General features: G+C 36.1%; 1 protein-coding gene across 4 annotated transcripts in view; it reads right to left on the reverse strand.

Moving 5' to 3' along the window:
- The window catches only part of PREPL (prolyl endopeptidase like), a 45,488-nt gene that overhangs the window by 12,055 nt on the left and 11,308 nt on the right, over window positions 1–22,125 (reverse strand). For 3 of the 4 annotated variants that reach the window (XM_044263622.1, XM_044263624.1, XM_044263625.1), the window contains 6 exons: window positions 20,957–21,079; window positions 19,244–19,310; window positions 18,459–18,665; window positions 17,055–17,190; window positions 9,222–9,438; window positions 8,438–8,623 (listed from right to left, as the gene is read on the reverse strand). In XM_044263622.1, coding sequence (XP_044119557.1) covers window positions 8,438–8,623; window positions 9,222–9,438; window positions 17,055–17,190; window positions 18,459–18,665; window positions 19,244–19,310; window positions 20,957–21,079 — 936 coding nt within the window. The remainder of the gene's footprint in view (window positions 1–8,437; window positions 8,624–9,221; window positions 9,439–17,054; window positions 17,191–18,458; window positions 18,666–19,243; window positions 19,311–20,956; window positions 21,080–22,125) is intronic. The other variant, XM_044263623.1, reaches the window with a different exon arrangement.

Consider the following 22,125-nt stretch of genomic DNA (forward strand, 5'->3'; position numbering starts at 1 on the left):
TCTGGCAGCATAAATGGAGTAAACAGAGACCTTAGTGGGAGAGAAGCACCGCCACTAATCTTATAACCAGGTTTCAGGAAGAGTATACACGGTGCCTCAGTCCACAGAGGCACAAGCTTTTCTGTTCTTTGGTGAAACTTAAAAAAAAAAAAAAGGGTCCATGTGCCCCATGTGGTAAGTGGTCATACTTTTAGATCAAGTGGGTTCCAATAAACTCTTCAGGTGTATTTTTTTAAAGTATTGGGATCAAGGTTAAAGTTCACCATAACAAAACTGTCCATGGCTATGGACTGCTTAGTTTGTCCAGCTCATGTGGAAAGAAGTATTAACCATCTCAAAGATATCTTAAGTTACATTTCCTACTGAGAAAAACCTGTAGTACCATCTAGGTATATTAATGGACAGCACCTGAGAATAATTTTAAGTTGGCTAGGTGATATGCAGATATTTCTTAGATACCTGACAGAAAGAGTTTCAGCTTTAGCATTCTACCAGCAAATCATAGTCATTTATTTGACTGAAAGAAGGTTTAAGACACACATGCTGAAAGAAAATTGGCCCAGGTATATAAACACCTCCATATAAACTGACATTAGTACAGAACAATTCCCAATTTGCTTAAATTAGGTATCATGACCAATTAAAATATCATCACTTCTTTTTGCAAAAAAAAAAAAAAAAAATTACCAGGAAAAACTGATGATATGATGACCAAGGATAGGAGGCAAATATATTAAGGATTTTACATTTCTGTTGCTCAGATTGAGTTTAAAAAAGCCTTTTAGTCACGTGCCTACTGGGCAGAGATGTTACATACAAAAATACTTTATAATCCACTCAGTTTGGCCTAAAGATTTTGTCCTTTGTGATTGACACTGTCTATGCATATTAATCAGAATTATCCAGTTTACAAAAGGCGCTGATCTATAAAATTTTCTTTAAGTACAATCTGGTATATAATGTAGTATTTGATTCCATGTGTTGATGACTCAGAACATTATAACAAGGCTTAGCAGGTACTACAGGTTGGGAAGGGTCAGGGAATGAAGAGACAAAGGATACAGTATAAGTTAAAGACATGATGTTCCACAGGAGACACTCCTAGAAGCCCCAGACCCTGGGGAACAGGGGAAAATAGACTGTAGGGCACTACATAAAGCCATTACTCTCAAAAACAGGAGACATACCTGACTTTCCTAACACACAGAGATAGATGCAGAGACTAGACAAAATGAGAAGACAGGAATTTGTCCTAAATGAAAGAAGAGGACAAGCCCACAGCCAGAGATCTAAGTGAAAAAAGATAAAAGTAACATGCCTTATGGAGAATTTAAAGCAATGATCATTAAGAATAGTCTTGAGAAAAGAGTGGAAGACATTAAATGAAACCATTAACACAGAGGTAAGGAATAACACAACAAAGATAAAGGGCTCAATAAATGAAGGGAGAAACATACTTGATGGAATGAATGAAAAACAGGCTGGAATAAGCAGAGGAATCAATTAATGACCTAGAAGACAGAGTAATGTAATCAAGAGTAAACAAGAGAAAAAAGAATACACAAAAAAAGAACAGACTTAGGGAACTTAGTGACTCCATCAAACATAGTAACATTCATATTATAGGAGTCTCAGAAAACAAGAGGAAAAAAGGGGGCAGAGAATTTATTTGTAGAAATAATAGCCAAAAACTTCCCTAATCTGGGGAAGGAAACAGATATCCAGATCCAGGATGCACAGAGAACCCCAATGAAAATCAACAAAAGCAGATCCTTATTAAGACATTTTGTAATTAAAATGACAAAATATAGTGGTAAAGAAAAAACATTAAAAGCAGCAAGACAAAAGACTGCTACATACAAAGGAAACCCCATAAGGCTATCAGTGGGTTTTTCAGCAGAAACCTTCCAAGCCAAAAAGGAGTGACATGATGTATTCAAAGTGCTGAATGGGAAAAACCTGCAGCCAAGAATACTCTACCCAGCAAGGCTATCATTCAGAATGAAAGGAGAGATCAAGTGTTTTCTAGACAAAAACACAGAATTCATGACCACCAAACCAGTCCTGCAAGAAATCTTAAGGGGGATTCTTTGAGTGGAAAGGAAAGATCAAAGAGACAGCATGACCACAGGAAGCACAAAAGCAGTAATGAATATTTCTGTAAAAAAAAAAAAAAAATCAGTCAAGGAACTCACAAAATAAAAGGAAGTAAAATGACACCATGTACCTAAAACTTGGGGAGGAGAGGAGTAAAGAATGGTTCAAACTTAAAAGACCATCAACTTTAAATAGAGACCTCTGCTATATGCAGAAGAGGTTATATAAAAACCTAATGGTAACCACAAATCAAAACCCATTCATAAGTATGCAAATAATAAAGAGAAAAAAAATCCAAACACATCACTAAAGAAAACCAGCAAATGATGAGAAAGGAAAGAAAGGATGAGAGAGAAACTCCAGAAAACAACCACAAAACAAGTAATAAAAAGGCCATTAAGTACATACTTATCAATAATTATTTTGAATATAAATGGACTAAATGCTTCTAATCAAAAGATATAGGGTGACAGAACAGATAAAAAACTAGACCCATCTACTTCTGCCTACAGGAAACTCATTTATTTTTTTTTTAAAAAGATTTTATTTATTTATTTGACAGAGACAGCAAGAGGGGTAATACAAGAGGGAGAGAAGGAGAAAGAGAAGCAGGCTTCCCATTGAGGAGGGAGTCCGATGTGGGGCTCAATCCCAGGGTCCTGGGATCAAGACCTGAGCCAAAGGTAGATGCTTAATGACTGAACCACCCTGGTGCCCCCACGAAACTCATTTTGACCTAAAAACACCTGCAGATTGAAAGTGAGCGGACAGAGCAACATTTATCATGAAAACAGATGTCAAAAGAAAGCTGGAGCAGCAATACCTATAAAGAACAAAATAGATTTTAAAACAAAGACTGTAACAAGAGACAAAGGACACTATATAATAATAAAGTGGACAATCCAACAAGAAGATCTAATAATTGTAAATATTTATGTACCCAACAGGGGAACACCCAAATACATAAAACAGTTAATAAGAAATGTAGAAGAACTAATTGGCAATAATACAATTATAGCAAAGGACATTCATGCCCCACTTACATCAATGGACAGATCACCTAAACAAAAAAATCAATAAGGAAACACTGAATGACACACGGGACCAGATGGATTTAACAGATATATTCAGAGCATTCCATCCTAAAACAGCAGTATATACATTCTTTTCGAGTGCACATGGACCATTCTCCAGAACAGATCACATATTAGGCCACAAAACAAGCCTTAATAAAGTTAAAAAGATCTAAGTCATACCATGCATCTTTTTTGGACCACAGTGCTATGAAACTATAAGTAAACCACAAGAAAAAGTTTGGGAAAGATCACAAATACATAGTGGTTAAATAATATGCTACTAAACAATGAACGGGTTAATCAGAAAGTAAACTAAAAAAGTACAAAGAAACAAATGAAAATGGAAACACGATGGTTCAAAACCTTTGGGATGCAGTAAAAGTGGTTCTAAGAGGCAAGTTTATAACAATACAGGGCTACCTCGAGAAGGAAAAAAATCTCAAATACACAACCTAACTTCACACCAAAAGGAGCTAGAAAAAGAAAAAAAATCTAAAACCAGCAGAAGGTGGGGCACCTGGGTGGCACAGTTGGTTGGGCATCCAACTCTTGATTTTAGATAGGGTAGTGACCTCAGCGTCATGAGCTCAAGCCCTGTGTTCAGCTCTGCGCTCAGCAAAGAGTCTGCTTGAGACTCTCTCCCCCCCAAAATAAATAAATAAATCTTTAAAAAAACAAAACAAAACAAAACAAAAACCAGCAGAAGGAAGTGAATAATAAGAGATCAGAAAAGAAATGTGACATAGAAACTAAAAAAACATAAAATAAAAATAAAAACAAAACAAACCCCAACAGATCAATGAAATGAGGAGCTGGTTCTTTGGGTTTTAATCATTCATGATTAAAAAAAACAAAAACAAAAAACCCCCAAAACCATCAACCAAATAGGTTTAGAGGGAACATACCTCAACATAACAGAGGCCATTTATGAAACACCCACAGCTAACACCATCCTAAATGGGGAAAAACTGAGAGCCTTTCCCCTAAGATCAGAAACAAGGCAAGTACGTCCACTCTCACCACTTTTATTCAACAGAGTTCTGGAAGTCCTAGCCACAGCAATAAGACAACAAAAAGAAATAAAAGGCATCTAAATTGGTAAGGAAGAAGTAAAATTTTCACTATTTGCAGATGACATGATACTATAAAATAGAAAATCTGAAAGACACCACCAAAAAACTGCTAGAACTAATAAATGAACTCAGTAAAGTTGCAGGATACAAAATCAGTGTATAGAAATCTGTTGCATTTCTATATACAATAATTAAGAAGAGAAATTAAGAAAAAAATCCTACTTACAATTATACCAAAAGTAGTAAGATACCTAGGAATAAACCTAACCAAAAAGGTAACGGACCTGTACTCTGAAAACTGTAAAAGGCCAGTGAAAGAAAGTGGAGATGACACAAATGACAAGACATTTCATGCTCATGGATTGGAAGAAAAAACACTGTTCAAATGTCGTACTACTGAAAGCAATCTACACATTTAATGTAATCCCTATCAAAATACCAACAGCATTTTTCACAGACCCAGAACAAACAGTCCTAAAATTTATATGGAACTATAAATGACCCCAAACAGCCAAAGCAATCTTAAAAAAGAAAAGCAAAGCTGGAGGCATCACAATTCTGCACTTCGAGTTACATCACAAAGCTGTAGTGATCGAGACAGTATGGTATTGGCAAAAAAAATAGACATATAGATAAGCAGAACAGAATAGAATCCAGAAATAAACCTACAACTATATGGTCAACAAAGCAGGGAAGAATGTCTAATGGGAAAAAGGTAATCTCTTGACTTCAACAAATGGTGCCAGGAAAAGTGGACAGCCACATGCAAAAGAATAAAACGGGACAGATTTCATATACCACACACAAACATAAACTCAAAATGGATTAAAGACCTAAATGTGAGACCTTAAACCATTCTAGAAAAGAGCACAGGCAGCATCGGCTACAGAAACATTATTCTAGACAGGTACCCTGAGGCAAGGGAAACAAAAGCAAAAATAAACTATTAGGACTACATCACAATAAAAAACTTCTGTACAGCAAAGGAAAAAATAAAACTAAAAGACTACAGGATAGAGGAAGAGATCTGTAAATGACATATACAGTAAAGAACCAGTATCTAAAATAGGCAACTTATAGAACTCAACCCCCCAAAAAGCAATGAAAATTTAAAAACAGGCAGAAGACATGAGTAGATATTTTTTAAAAATTATTTTTATTAACATGTAATGTATTATTTACATGAGCAGATATTTCTTAAAGAAGACATGGCCAACAGACATGTGAAAAGATGCTCCTTTTCACTTATCAGGAAAATACAAATCAAAACTGCAATGACATATCACCTCATGCCTGTCAGAATGGCTTAAATCAAAAACAAACACAGCAAGTGTTGGCAAGGATGTGGAGAAAAAGGACTCCTACCCTCTTGCACTGTTGATAGGAATGCAAAGTGGTGTAGCCACTGTGGAAGACAGTATGGAGGTTTCTTAAAAATTAAAAACAGAACTATCCTACTACCAAGCAATCGCACTACTGGGTATTTACCCAAGTATACAAAAATACCAATTCAAAGGAATTCATGCACTCCTATGTTTATGGCAGCATTATTTACAATAGTCAAATTATGGAAACAGCCCAAGTGTCCAATGACAGATGAGCAGATAAAGAGACGGTGAGTGTATTCACACACACACACACACACACACACACACACACGGATATTTTTCAGCCATAAAAAGAAAGAAATCTTGCCATTTACAGCATGGATGGAGCTAGAAAGTATAATGCTAAGTGAAATCAGTTAGAGAAAAACAAATACCATATGATCTCCCTCAAACATAGAATTGAAGAAAGAAAAGGAGCACAGGGAGAAAAAAAGAGACAAAGCAAGAAAGAGACTCAATATATAGTACTGGCAGTTACCAGAAGGGAGGTGGGTGGGAGCGGTGGGTGAAACAGGCGATGGGGATTAAGGAGTGCACACATCCTGACACATCCTGAGCACCAGATGATTAAAATAAAAATGTAAAAAACAAAATAAAAAAAGACATGATGTTTTTTGTAATGGCAGCTAAAACCACAGTAACTGAGGCATATCTTTAAACTAGGAATATTTATAAAAAATGTAAAGGTCATATTTAGTGAGAAGTCAAATTTTATCATAGTAAACTCTCATGACATTCCCAATTGCCTTGACATACAATTTTGCTGTAAGAAAAGCACTGCTAGAGGGACGCCTGGGTGGCTCAGTTGGTTGGACGACTGCCTTCGGCTCAGGGCTTGATCCTGGAGTCCCGGGATCGAGTCCCACATCAGGCTCCCAGGTTCAAGGGGAGTCTGCTTCGCTCTCTGACCTTCTCCTCGCTCATGCTCTCTCTCACTGTCTCTCTCTCTCAAATAAATAAATAAAATCTTAAAAAAAAAAAAAAAGAAAAGCACTGCTAGAAATTATACATTCTTTCTCATCCCTATTTATATAGGCTATAATAAGAGTAGATGTTTTCCCAGTTTCCCAATTCAAGAGGTATGGTTTTGGTGTCAATTAGCGAGTAAAAAGAAACTTTGAATCTAGTAGATGAAGGCAGTAGGAAAATCACTAACTTTAAATCATCATTTTTATTTTAAGGACAACTATACAGTCCTCTAAAATACAAGAGGTTATATTTGATAATTTGATTTTAGCTCGAAAATTTTGGTTGTTTTTGGAAACTCAGTATTTCTTATGTATACCATGATAACAACCTTGAAGCTAATTTCCCTGTGCCTTATCTCTGCTTGCTTTGGAGGAGTCTAAAATGGCCACCAGATAACTTCATGAAGTATAACTTGACTTCTCAATGCACTTCTCTGCCCCAAAACTTCAAATGTTCCTCCACTCATACCTTATGCATAAGTTTCTCATTTTGGAAGTCAAAGAATGTCAAATTATAGCTTCATTCTACATACATTTATTCTGCTTCAATAAAATAGAATTATTAGCAGTTTTTGGAACATTTTCTAACTTCTCCAGCTTAGAGCTTTATTTGATGGACTTTCTCATCCTAGAATATCATTTTGCTCTCTCTTGTCGGAATTAGGCCTATCCTCTTCGGTTTATCTCAAATTCTACTTCCCCTACAAAAGCTTTCCTGGGTCCTCTCTGCCTCTCAGAGACCCACAGCACATTTTATATATTTGATACCACTTATATAAACCCACAATGTACTTAATCTTGGTGTACAGAAGTTCAATAAACATTCAGTGAATTTACTGGAATTGCATTTTAAGAGACTCTGACAATACTGCAATTAGGGAGGTATAAGTGGTCAAATGGCTTAACAACTTTTTCCCTATCAAGTGAGATGGAGGCCTTTCCCCTTCCCTTCATCACCTGTTATCTGACCTACATGTTACTGCTGCTTTAGTACTGGGCAAGGAGGTTGGCACTCACCAATTTTAACAAGTTCACTTGTGGAGGCAGACCATCATTCCTGGCAGCCACAGGCAATACCAGCAAGTCAGTCATACTATCGCAGCTATGCTGTAGAGGAGACAAATGCCACTCCCTCCCCCCACAAACCCTGACAGGTAAGAAAACTGGCAAAAAGAAGATGGTGCAGACATAATGGCGGAAATACAGTGGGCACAACTACTGTCCCTACGGGGGGTGTGGAATGGAAGCAGCAAGCAGTGGTTGGTTAGGCACTAGCTGGCAAGTTGGCCTAAGTTATTAGCCAACCTAAAGTTGTAGAGATGCATGATAAATAGAGATATGTAGAAAGAGAAATGTGACACTGAGCATTACTTCTGAAGTTCAAGCTGTTAGTATTTTTTTTTTTTAAAGATTTTATTTATTTATTTGACAGAGATCACAAGTAGACAGAGAGGCAGGCAGAGAGAAAGAGAGGGGGAAGCAGGCTCCCTCCTGAGCAGAGAGCCCGATGCAGGGCTCGATCCTCAGACCCTGGAATCATGACCTGAGCCGAAGGCAGAGGCTTTAACCCACTGAGCCACCCAGGCACCCCTGTTAGACAGTATTTTAAGTAAAACTTGTTTAAAAGCAAGGTTCCCAAAGAAAAATAAAAGCAAGGTCCTCTAAATAATTCTAAATAAACCTCCTAAATATGAAAAAACCCAGTATGCTATGTTTCCTTTAAATTAAACTTCTTTAAAGATAAAGTACATTGCTCTTATTCAAATTTGATGTTCTGGTAAACTAAATTCTATGGATTTTGATTGACAGTACTGTCTTTTGAAAGTTAAACATACCTTTAGAGACCGAACTGAATCATCAGCCAGACCAATGACATTAACGTAAAGTAGATTGCTGTGCTTCAGGAATAGAACACAGTGATCCTTAAACATGTCCAAGTCTACAACTTTGGTATTTCTCTTCATTGTGAAAAATAAATCCCAGTTCATAATAGCAGGGGTATCAGCAGCTGTTCTCATGAGCTGTACAGAACAAAGTCAGAAGAGATCTAGGTAACAAAACATGATGACTCTAGCACCCAGAAAACTAGACCATAAGAACACCAAAACTAGACCATAAAGAGACAAAGAAATGAGCTGCGCAACAGGGCTGCAGTGTGACCATCATCATGTGAATGAGCCTAGGCTAGCCTGCCATGCGGTGAGACAGCATGGCCTAGTGCTTACCTTACAGCAATGAATGTTTCAATGAAGGCATCTGAGAAATGGCTTACTGGGACCAGAAGAATGCCTAGCTGAAATCAATCCAAATTGCTAAATTATAAAATCATGAGCTTATAAAAGTTTGTTCTTTCAAATCATTAAGTTTGGCTTTGATAACTGATATGATCAGGATAAAGTAAGTTTCATTTACTAACCTTTTAAGGCACAATTACAATATGGAGAGGCATTATCTCTAATGGAAGAGAAATAGGATTGGTTATGAATAAGAAGGTAGTATCAATTTCTACATGTTACCAAAAGCCTGCAGAATGGTTAACTCTTAGAGCATGGAATGTTGTTGATGGAAGTGTGACAATTTTTAACAGCTCAAATGGGTACACAGAGAATCCAGGATTACCTTGAATTCTGTAGGCTCACCAACATTAGTGAGAATGTATAATTCATCATCTCTGTGTTCAACGTAGTAAAGGACTCCATGTATTCGCTTCTGGATAAGTACTGGTGGGTCCCAAGGGCTTAGGCCATCTATCAACCACACTTCAGAAGTAGTCTTGTTCATAATATTTATGGTGAGGAAACGACTGTCCTTTGTAAGATAAAGGAAAACAAAATAGCTGCATGTGCACGAGAGAGAGAGGGAGAGAGAGAGAGAAAAAAAAAATCCAGTAAATTTCTAAGTAAATTTCAAATTACCAGAAAACCCAGTAAATCTTTAGCTACCTTAAAGATGATATACAACTACCTTCTGTACATATGTTGATTTATAATGCAAATAGGAAATAAAAACTCCTTAGTGAATACTGCTTGTAAATTTAGAAAACTATTATTTTTCTCATTTCCCCCACAAAGGTATTTAAATCCTTTTTTCTCTAACATTTTATTATGAACATTTTTCAGACCTACAGAAAAGTTGAAAATGTCCAGTGAATATCCATACATCCACCACTGAAATTCAATTATTACCAAAAGTTTGCTATATTTCCTTAATCACATTATCTGTGCATCTATCAATCCATCTTTTTCTGAATGCATTTTAACATAAACTATAGACATCATCTAACTCTCAATCACATTAACAGTTTATAGGACTTCTTGCTGGGAAGAGGAAATAGACTTACTAAAGGAGATATGGAATTGTCGGGAAGGAGAGAGTCAGAGTTTACTTTGTTCTTCTTCTGCAGGCATGTTGGCTTTTTGCCCCCTCTCAGTTTTTACAACAAAACAAAATAGAAGTAGCAATAATGGAAATAGGAAGAACCCCTGCAATCTCAACACATGTAAAAAATTAATATAACTTCTACTTTTTTCTATTTTTCCTTCCCGTTTATTTATATTTCATGCATTTGTTTTTATTTATTTATTTGTGAGAGAGAGAGCGTGTGCGCACACAAGCAGGCAGAGTGGCAGGCAGAGGCAGAGAGAGAGAAGCAGGCTCCCTGATGAGCAAGGAGCCCAATGCAAGACTCAATTCCAGGATCCTGGAACCATGACCTGAGCCGAAGGCAGTGGCTTAACTGACTGAGCCACCCAGGTGTCCCTGCATTTCTGTTTTTAAATTAAAAATTTTTTTAAAGTATTGAAGTATAGTTGATACATAATGTTCTTTAAGTTCAGGTATACAATAAAACTCTGAAATCCAGAGTTTTAAGAATTATGACAGTGCAACCTGATAGAATATTAGGTAGCCATTAAAAATAACCATCAAAAAGACTGTGCTTATGGACGCCTGGGTGGCTCAGTCATTGAGGGTCCTGGGATCAAGCCCTGCATCGGGCTCCTTGCTCAGCAGGAAGCCTGCTTCTCCCGTTCTCACTCCCCCTGCTTGTGTTCCCTCTCTGTGTCTCTTCCTGTCAAATAAATAAAAACCTTTAAAAAGTGGGGGGGGGGGTGGTTAAAGACTAATTAATTTGGGGGGAGATAGAGATACTGTGAAGTCGCAAATGCAGAATACAAAATTGCATCTGTATTTCACTTACATCAGTTTAAAGACATGCATGAGTAAAATAAATCATGGAGAGGAAAATATAGCATAGCCTAAGGATTATACTCAATAATATTGTAATAATGTATGGTAACATGGAGCGCCTAGGTGGCTCAGTGGGTTAAGCCTCTGCCTTCAGCTCAGGTCATGATCCCAGGGTTCTGGGATCAAGCCCTGCATCGGGCTCTCTGCTCAGTGCAGTGGGGAGCCTGCTTGCCGCCCCCACCCCCTGCCTACTTGTGATCTCTGATTATCAAATAAATAAAATTAAATTAAAAAACCCACACCATGGGGCACCTGGGTGGCTCAGTGGGTTAAGCCGCTGCCTTCGGCTCAGGTCATGATCTCAGGGTCCTGGGATCGAGTCCCGCATCGGGCTCTCTGCTCAGCAGGGGGCCTGCTTCCCTCTCTCTCTCTCTCTGCCTGCCTCTCCACCTACTTGTGATTTCTCTCTGTCAAATAAATAAATAAAATCTTTAAAAAAAAAAAAAAAAACCCACACCACCTCTGGATTTCAATGTTTCACTGTAATAAGAATCTAACAGAAAACATATTCATGAAGACAGTTCTTCCTCCCTGACCTTAACAGTTATTTCCCTAAGACAAATTCTTAAGAATGGAAATACTAATTTATTTATTTAAAAGATTTTATTTATTTGACAGCAACAGTGGAAGAGGGAGGAGCAGGCTTCTTGCTTAGCAAGGAGACCGATGGGGGGCTCGATCCCAGGACCCTGAGATCATGACCTGAGCCAAAGGCAGATGCTTAAGGAAATAGTAATTTAATGATACACAGTAATTTTTAATGACTCTTGATATATATATAATCAAATAATATCCCAAGAGCCTTATATTAATTCACACTGACCTACTGGATGGGTTTAAATGTTATGTTTACATATTTCCTTATTATAAAAGTAATCCATAATAAAAATATGGAGAAATACAAAGAAAGAGGATAACCCTGGATCTTACTACAGAGATAAGCATGGCTAATATTTTAGTAAAATTCCTACTGCACTGGACATTACCACATTTGTCAATTTTATTTCTGTGATGTGTCTTTGTCCATTTTAAACTTGGGATATAGTTTACATTATTACTCTATAAACATCTCTTCATAAATTAAGGATATTAATTTGTCCTTTTGCTGAAAATACTTTTTTCCATTTTGTCATCTGGATTTTATTAGTTTGTAATGATTTCTGACTTGAAAGTTTAATATTTTAGGTAGTCAAGAATAATGTCACACCCTTTGTAATTTCTTCTATTGATTTTATGCTTTGGAACTATTTCAATCAAACTGAGTACAGTACTTATATTATCATCTAGGTTTTTTTTTTTACTAAGTTTTATTTTACCAATGGATTCTTTAAATCTTTTAGGAATGTATGCTGATAGATGAAGTGATGAAAATTCTTTAAAGGGGGGTGGGGCAGAGAGAGAATCTTTTTTTATTTTTTTTTTTAAAGATTTTATTTATTTACTTGCAGAGACAGAGGGAGAGAGAGCGAGCGAGCACAGGCAGAGAGGCAGGCAGAGGCAGAGGGAGAGGGAGAAGCAGGCTCCCTGCCGAGCAAGGAGCCTGATGTGGGACTCGATCCCAGGATCCTGGGATCATGACCTGAGCTGAAGGCAGCTGCTTAACCAACTGAGCCACCCAGGCGTCCCCAGAGAGAGAATCTTAAGCAGGCACCACAACCAGCATGGAACCTGATGTGGGGCTCGATCTCGCAACACTGAGATCATGACCTGAGCTGAAATCAAGAGTGAGACACTCAACTGACTGAACCACCCAGTTGCCCCTGATGAAAATTATTTTTCTCCAAATAGTATTTCCCACAGTATTAAAAAATTATACCCATTCAGGGGCAAAGACATAAAAGCAAATAAAATACATCTTCAAACAAATGAAAATAGAAATACAATATACCAAAACTTATGGGATACAGCAAAAGTACTTATGAGAGAGAAGTTTACTGTGATAAACACCTACATTAAGAAACATCTTAACATTAAGATGTTTCTTAATGGGGTGCCTGAGTGTGCAGTGGGTTAAGGGTGCCTGAGTGGTGCAGTGGGTTAAGCCTCTGACTTTTGGTTTTGGCTCAGGTTGAGATCTCAGGATCATGGGACTGAGCCCCGCAACGGGCTCCATGCTCAGCATGGAGTCTGCTTAAGTTCTTCTCTTCCTTTGCCCCTCCCCACCAGCCTCTCTTTCTCTCAAAAACATAAATAAATCTATAAATAAATAAATAGATAAATATTTCACATAGGCATGCCTGGCTGGCTTAGTTGCTACGAGTATGCACCTCTTGAATATCAGGATATTGAGTTTAAGCCCCACCTTGGGTGTGGCACCTACTTAAACAAACAAACAAAAACAAAAACAACCAAAAAAACCCAAAACCCCTCCCCCAAAAAAAGAAAAAAGGAAGAAATATCTCAAATTAACCAACTAATATTATGCCTCAAGAAATTAGGAAAAGAAAAAAATAAGCCAATGTTAGCAGAAGAAAGGAAATGCAACAAAGACCCGAGCAGAAGTAGAGACTGGAAAAACAATAGAAAAGATCAACAACACTAAGAACTGCTTTTTTGAAAAGATAAAACCAAAATCTCAAATCAACACATACACCTTAAACTTTTTATATATAGCTCAATAAAGATAAAAAAGGTAAATTTTAAAAAAGGCATGAGTGCATTAACAAAGTTACAGAATAATACCAAAGTATTTTCAATTCAAAAAGAGAGAAGACAAGGAATGTAAAGAACTAAGGTCAATCCATTTTCCCATTTATTTCTATTGATATTTATTTTTAAACTTAAAATATATTTTACCTCTGATTATGAAAATAATTATGCTCACTATGAAAAATAAGTTGACATCATACTACATACTCACTTTTTTTCACTTAGCACAGTAATACATTTTTTAATTAGTTTTAATTTATGGACTTAGTAGCAACACATACTTTTTTTTTTTGAGTAAATGTGACACACAATGTTCCATTAGTTTCAGGTGCACAACAAAGTGATTTGATAAGCTTACATGTTATGATGCTTACCATAAGGCAACACACACTTTAAATTCTGTTATACACTAAGAATTCAATGGTTCAATGGTACTCACAGTCATCACTGGACTAGGGTTTTAGTTTGAAAGAAAAGTGCACCATTTACTCATTAATAGGCTAGATGAGTGGCAATAATACAGGCCTGGTATCCTAGTTATCAATAAAGACATAAAAGTGACTAAGTCTCTGCTCCTAATCTAGCAGGTTCTAGGTTGTCTTATGAATTTACATGTAGGGACCATGCTATAAGGCACAAAATCAACTTCAATTTTAGTAAGAAAACAGGTCTTTTTATTAATTACCCTGGTTGCAATCATTATGCCTACGTGGGTAGCGAACTCGAATTTTCCCATTCTGCAGTTATTACTGGATATGTAAGTGATGAGTTTGAACTGATTTGCAAGGATTTTTAATTTGCATAAATACATTTAAAAGATAGGTATACTCAAAAGTATGAAAGAATGGTAGAAACACAAAAACTCAGAAAGACTTTTGGAATTAATATGCAAGTATCATTATCCAAAGCCCAAAGCATTACCTAGGTAAAACATTACCAAGGATACTGAATGAAACTGAACAAGAAATGGCTTGTCCAAGATCAAACAGTCTATAGAAGAAATAAGACTAGAAGCATCTGCCACATCGAGGAAAAGGGGCCGTTCCAGGCTAATTCCATTTCTCATACAAGAATTTAAGTTCTACTACAAAGGAAGAACAGAATCAAGTGCCAGAAGATGTAGGCATCTGTTTTTTTTTCTAATCAACTGTACTATTTCATGTAGATCTTTAATGTCTCTATATTTTAAAGCTCTTTTTTTTTTTTTTTTTAAGATTTTATTTTATTTATTTGAGAGAGAGAGAGACAGTGAGAGAGAGCATGAGCGAGGAGAAGGTCAGAGGGAGAAGCAGACTCCCCATGGAGCTGGGAGCCTGATGTGGGACTCGATCCTGGGACTCCAGGATCACGCCCTGAGCCGGAGGCAGTCGTTTAACCAACTGCGCCACCCAGGCGTCCCTAATGTCTCTATATTTTAAAAGGCTTAATTTCTAAAAGAAGCTAAAGGTCTACCTCTAAAATTCCCTTTACTTGAAATTTCTAAGATGTTAAATGTTTGGTGCAGCTTAATAAATTAGAGGTTACCCTGAGTTGTCCTTACTGGGATCTTTGGGGTTTAGACCCCCAGTCTCCAATGACCAGGCCAGTTTCAGTAATCTCCCAGGTTTTTCTAATTTAGCCCTGTTCTGGCCTCCAGTAATAGAACCAAACTGTAAATCATATAATGAATAGCATTTGTACCCGTGATGGTTTTTAGTGGTGGTGAGGGCATTGTTGTTTTTTCAGTGACTTAAAAAGTGGGTCTCCTAATTCTGGTCAGAACTTTCCTTTTGGAGTCTTTATAATTCTGCTTTCCCTAGAATGTGTGAAATTAAATGGTTCTGGAAATATTTGAAAATGGAAGAATATATATTTAAAACACAACAATCTTTAATAGTGGAGAGGCATTTTCCTTGAACATGATTCTCAGAGGCATTCTACTATCAAAACTGAAAGCTACCTTTGAACAACCAAATTTACTCAAACAATGGAAACAAAGCAGATGGAAGAATCTGGCTTGTAAGGGTTCTTTTTAGGCACATTGATGAAAATAGCTTTTTAAAAATCAGGTACCCAAAACTGGGCCACCAGAGGCAGGTAAATGGAAATTACACACTTTGGTGAACTTTACTATGAGAACAGAAAACTAAACCCTGAGGATCAAAGCAAACACAGTAAAGAAGCAGCTCTGTGTTTTAGAAGTTCTTTGGAGAACTTTACTCCATTTTCTCATTAGGTATGCTGCTCTTACCTTTTGGTCCTACCCTCTGAATTTGGGGATTATAAAGTGTTAAGAACTTACAAACTAGTTTGTGTTGTAGATCAGGGTTCTGAGTGTCAAATGAGGCTTAACCATAGATGGTTAGTTCCTTATTGGGCAGAAAAGCATGTACAAGTCAAATAGGTTCCACTTAATCTTAGAAATTAGGATGGTACCAATATATGCCAAACAAGTATCTTCTTTAAGAGTATAGCTTACTGTGTTAATTTTGAGCTTCATTTACAAGATGGCAAATGGTTTGTAATCATAAGTTATTGATAAAATGTAATTACTAGTTTAAACTATCATCTCCCCAAAGATGTCCTTGATGAATAGCACATAAAATGGTACAGTTATATGAATAAATAGTTCTGATAATTTCTCATCAAAAAATTATCATCAGAGGGTGGGAAAAAGGGCAATGATAGCATTACTAGACCAAGAATGCTAGTTCTATGGGCTGGAATAACAGAACTTCTCTAGACCTCAAATTCTCAATATAAACTGGAGGCCGTATAAGATTTTCATTAAGATCCTTATCAGTTCTGAAATTGCATGAAATGAATGGTTAATTTCTTGTTTTGAGTATCAACTTCACTGACATGGATGTCATTTTTTTTCTTGTAAAATCTGTCCAGACATTGTCCAAGCTATACTGTGAAATGACATATAAGGTGATAGGATCCTGGTGTTAGGGAAAATTTATTTCTCATAAATCATTTGGAAAATATATCTGGGTAAGAGTCAAGGGATTTTGCCAGATAAACTTATTGTCATTTCCTTCCAAGCTTGCTAAGTGGCAATATGAGGCATGAGTCCTAGATTATAAGGAAGTAAAGAGAATTAGCTTTAGGAAGGAATTACCAAAATACTGGGGAGAGCAAAATTTAAAGATCAGTGGACATAATGGCTCAAAGTAAAACAATTTAAAAGACAGAGAATTTATTTGAAATGAGTAGTGAATTCTGAGCAACTGACACCATGGTATTCCAGTTATAGCTTATAAAGGATTTAAAAATGTAGTATGATAACACTTTTAAAGATTTAATTAACAACCCTTTTCACAGTCCCCAGAGAATATTAGGAACTTAGTATTTGCAGTCTAATGGTGTATATGTGTTCACTGTGGAGTCTGAATATGAGTAGATTCCAATTTTAAATCCAAACAACTAATAAAAAGAATGATTACGTTCATCTTAGCCTATTATTACACCTGGTTCTAGCTAAAATCAACACTTTATGTCAACTAAGAACAGCACTTTAAAAAACTGGAGAACAACCCTGGAGAAAAAAATTTAATTGCATTATTCTAGTACCTTGGGTCCTTTTCTGTGTAAAAACGTTCATTACGTTTGTTATCACCAAAAGTTGCTCGATACACATCATGGCAGCGAAGGTTCCTCTGGAAAGTATAGAATAGGACATCTTCCTCTTCTTCATCCTTAACCCATTCTGAAAGAAAATAAAGAATTACACATTTACAGTTGAAAAAAGGGCACAGTGCATTCAAATTCTGAGTGCCACAAAAAGAGATATTTACAAGTCATTCCTGGAAATGTAAAACTGAACACAGGTTTGATTAGCGCTAACCAATGTTATACAGAAGTCAAAGAGCTTTCTGGAGAATAAAATATCACTACATCAATTTCAAGTAGTTCTCATTCTCAAGTTTCCAAATAAGAGTTGTGTTCAGTATCTCAGAGCCACATGCTTACAGGAGATAAGTTATGTTTACATCTACAATCTCCAACTTTGAGTCTAAAGAAACACTGGATCACATTCTCTCAGGCCTATCTACTTTCTGTCTGTCCTTAATCCACAGAATATCTCAAACTACCAAATACATTTTAATGCTGGAGTTTTCTTGATCTTACCAGAAGCTGTCTAGGAAGTTTTCAAATGATCACATCATGACTGCCACCTGGCTGACAGTGACTGTAAGACATCATTGTATAATACGCATCTTGATTTTAGAGAGGTTAAAATGTACAAGATGTATGTCTCAGGGTGCCTGAGTGGCTCAGCTGGTCAACATCCAATTCTTGATTTCAGCACAGGTCATAAGATCTAGCCTCACATGGAGCCTGCTTAACATTCTCCTTCCCTCTCTCTCTGCCCATCCCCTCACAAAGTATGTCTCAGAATAAATTATACTAGAATTTCAATTCACTGCAAAAGCATTTAGTTATTAAACAATGGGGAAAATTATGGCAGAAAATGAAAACTGAGGATAAGCTATAAATATATCTATCACTCAGTGATAAAAGATAAAATTCGAAGTTGGTTCTCTGAATCAAAACATCACTTCTACTGATGAGTAAGTTAGTTCAACAGGTGCCAAAGTTTGTTGGCAGTGACCTTGGGAAATTTAAAAAATTAAAAATGCCTAAATTTAAAGTTAAGTAACATATTAAGATACAATTTATCTTAAATGTATCTGAATGATATATTTGCAAAGAGCTACTGATCTATCGAAATACACTGTGCAGCTTGGATTCTGACTGTAATACTTTAAAAAAACATGAATATTGACTTGGATAGACAATTAAAGGAAGGTCTCCCAAATAAGAGAGACAAAGGAAGCTGTGGAGTCCATAGGGATAAATGGATTAGGCATTCACCTTCTCATTCACATGGACAAGAAAAATGTTTCAAAGATGTGGACAATTCTTTTACAGTTGCCTTTTTAACACAGAAGACTGTTTTGTTTGGTAGCTTACCAAAACTGGACACATTTGGGAAAGAGGCTTCCATTACAGGCTGATCACTGAGCTTCACAACTATACAGGTAGATGCTTCAGAATCTTCAGTTCTTATCTTAGCAGCTACGTATTTTTCATCGGGAGCAACTCTGATACAATCAATGAAGGGCTGGTCTAATTTAAGTTCCTCCAAATTGAATAAAACTTCATAATTATCATTATCTGCTGCATAAAGAAAAGTATGAAAGTGTTAACTCCACAAGATGTACTTAAAAAAAAAAATCTTTAAACTGTATTTCAATGTCTTGAATTAGAATTTCCCTTCTATGAGAGGCTTACACTCCAGCTTCCTTCAGGATTGACAGAAGCTTGATTTGCATAGAAGCTGGTATTTATTTAATATTAGTCTATGCTACTCAATATTATTCTATGAATCAGCCTATCTGATATTATTTGATAGATATAGTCTTGTATTTATAGACCATGGAGAAACTAGAGAGTTAACAGAATGTAAATGACATTGAATAATCTATGCAAAAGGCCCAGCATACTATTTGGGATATAGGAGATGCCCAAAAAATAGTGGATCCCACCTCCATTCAAGCTTTTGGGTATAGCTGTTAACTCTGTCTTGAACAAACCCAGAAATTAAATAGTCATTTTTTTTAAATGTAGAAATAATCTAAAAAATTGCATATTTTCTATACTTTCAAGAAATTAATACTGAATTTCCCTCGAAAAAAAGTGAAATACAAAAAATCAGAGTATGTAAGGGGGAAAAAAAAGGAAAAACTATGGTGTACCTTCTTCATCTTTGGAACGAACCAAGCAGCAACCTTCTTGATAATAAACGAAACCACCATGCTTAACCTGACAAAGAAAAAAAAAGCTTTATTTAATAATTAATTTAAACAATTTTATTAACTGTTTGATGGTCTGACCATTTAATTTTTTAAAAGACTTTTTGTTTATTCATTTGAGAGAAAGGATGAGAGCACAAGCAGGGAGGAGAGTCAGAGGGAGAGGGAGAAGCAGGCTTGAACCCAGGATCCTGAGATCATGACCTGAGTCGAAGGCACAAGCTTAAAAGACTGAGACCCCCAGGAGCCCCTGGTCTGACCATTTAAGATGAAGAAGAAAGGAGATCTTTCCTAAAAAGCAGACCCATGTCTATGAATGAACACATAAAAAATAGAAAATGGATCACTTTTTACAATACAGTTAAGATATGGTTTTCATACATTCACAATTGCTGGAAGAGTTTCTAATACATAAATGTAAGAGGCAACAGAGAGAAGGCATAACAAAACCTCTTATGATGGTTAACAAACCGGTAACAAAGTTTAGTTATATTTTGGGAGTATCTGATATCCCTATGGTGGGATTCAGTTAACAAAAGATTGAACGGCATCTTTAAGGTAATCTAAAATGAGGCAGACAAAGAAAGAGTGGTTCAGATTAGTCTGGAAACACAATAATGTGATGAGATGCTTTCCTCTAAAATACGTAGTCACCACCAACTGTCCTGGTTTCAATTTGATTTTTTTAAAGAAAGATTTATTTATTTGAAAGACAGAGTGCAAGTAAGCAAGCAGGAGGGAGGGCCAGAGGGAGAGAGATTCTCAAGCAGACTCTGCACTAAGCATGGAGCCCAACACAAGGCTCCATCTCATGACCCTGAGATCATGACCCAAGCTGAAATCAAGAGTACAACACCCAACTGATTGCACCATCAAGGCGCCCCTCAATTTGATTTTATACAAAGTGTCTTATGGGCTGACAGATATACACAATTTGAGACTGAGGGGCTATTACCCAATATGTAAATAGTACTCTGTCTAATACCTATATGGTATTAAATTAATCAAATGAAATTGATTGATTGATATGACTTCATATACGAGCCTAAAACACATTTATTACCTGCTAAATTAATGAGTTATTTTGAATCTGGAATTCCTGATTCTTAACCTACTGTTACTTCCACTATACTATGAATGTGATTTTCATTTATAAGCTGTGGTTCTGTTTTCCAGTCTTACTGAAAAAGTTGCAACACGCATGTCAATCTGTTTCAACTGGTTATTTATGACTGTGGTAGCACCATTAAATGGTCAATTACTTGGCTTTCATGGTAGTATACTACTTAAAGTATACTTCCTTTTGTTACAAAAAAAGTGTAGATAGAGCAATCAAATACTTTTCAAATTAAAAAAAAATGACGGCTGATGGTTTCATATGAACTTCTCCTTGGAATTATTTAAAACAGAAACAGTTGTTTCCAAAAACCAGAATTAACAAGGTAACTTGGAAGTTCAATTTGATTTTGAAATTCATTTATAGTTTATTTTAAAAATCATACTCTGCTTATTCTTTGTTGTTTAAGTTTTTCAGCATAAAGGCAAAAGCAGTTTACTTTTGTTGTGGGATTATGTCTAGAATAACCAAGTACTTCATTTGCATCCTAACTGGTAATATCAGATTAAAAAAAAAAAAAAAAGATAAGGATATCCTACCTCTGCATTGATGATTTCGTATTCTTCTTGTGGCTGTGTTTCTAACTTTGTTCTCACTTTTTCAAACGCGTCCATGTTTTCTGAAAGTGATTTTTCGTTTTCTTGTTTAATAGGCAGAAAATCCTGGAAAAAGTTTCACTGGTATGATCATAATATTTCAAACTAGAAAGAAAAAAACCTTTGCTTTTCCGAGATCACCCCTATTTCTTTTTCATGCAAGTACTACAAGGGTAGGTCTATACCTATGAAATGATATGCATTTCACAGATCTTAAATGCTTTTTAAAGAGTCTTTATTTATTTTTGAAGATTTTATTTTTAAGATTTTTAAAGATTTTATTTATTTGGTACAGAGAGAGCACACATGCAGAAGGAGGGGCAGGAAGAGGGAGAGGGAGAAGCAGGCTTCCATACAGCAGGGAGCCCAATGTGGGGCTTGATCCCAGGACCCTGGGACCATGATTGGGGCCAAAGGCAGCTGCTTAACCAACTTAGCCACCCAGGAAACAAATGTTGTTTCTTAAGCTCTTTTTCATTTAAAAATGTAAACAAAGAAAATCAGGTGAACACCTGATGGCTATACTATTAACTTAAGCTTAACAGAAGCACTAAAAAGCACTGGAGAATATTTAGATCTACTATAAGAAAGGCTTATACAAAACTAAGCAGTAAAGGAAAGGATGTTTACATATTTAATACTCTGGGGTAAGAGGGAGAAAAAAATGTTTACTGAGTTATAAAGTACTACAATACCTCCTATAAAAGGAGGGAAACTTCAAAGGGAGAGGAAGACATTATCTTTATTAGTAAATGTTCACTATTATTTTTATACATAGTAAGAATTATAAGAAATATGTCTTATTTTATATCTTCATTAACCATAATTTCCTTCTCTTGCGGGGACAAGGAATCCCCCAAATAGAACAGTTTTTCAGGTCAAAAAGTTAATACTTCATAAGTAAAACAGAACTTTAAGTTTAAGGAAAAAGTAATGTTTGCTGTATAAGCAGAGTAAGAAAATAGTGGACAATTAATGAACATGAGTAGAGACACAGATTAAGGCTTAAGAAGCATTCAGTGTCTTACTGGAAGTATGTAATAAGCTAAGAGCTTTAGGTGACCTCTGGTGAGCATGAAAATGCCACATGAATTATTATAATTTGGGTAAGG

The sequence above is a fragment of the Neovison vison genome, chromosome 8, assembly GCF_020171115.1.
Source record: "Neovison vison isolate M4711 chromosome 8, ASM_NN_V1, whole genome shotgun sequence".
Lineage (NCBI taxonomy): Eukaryota > Metazoa > Chordata > Mammalia > Carnivora > Mustelidae > Neogale > Neogale vison.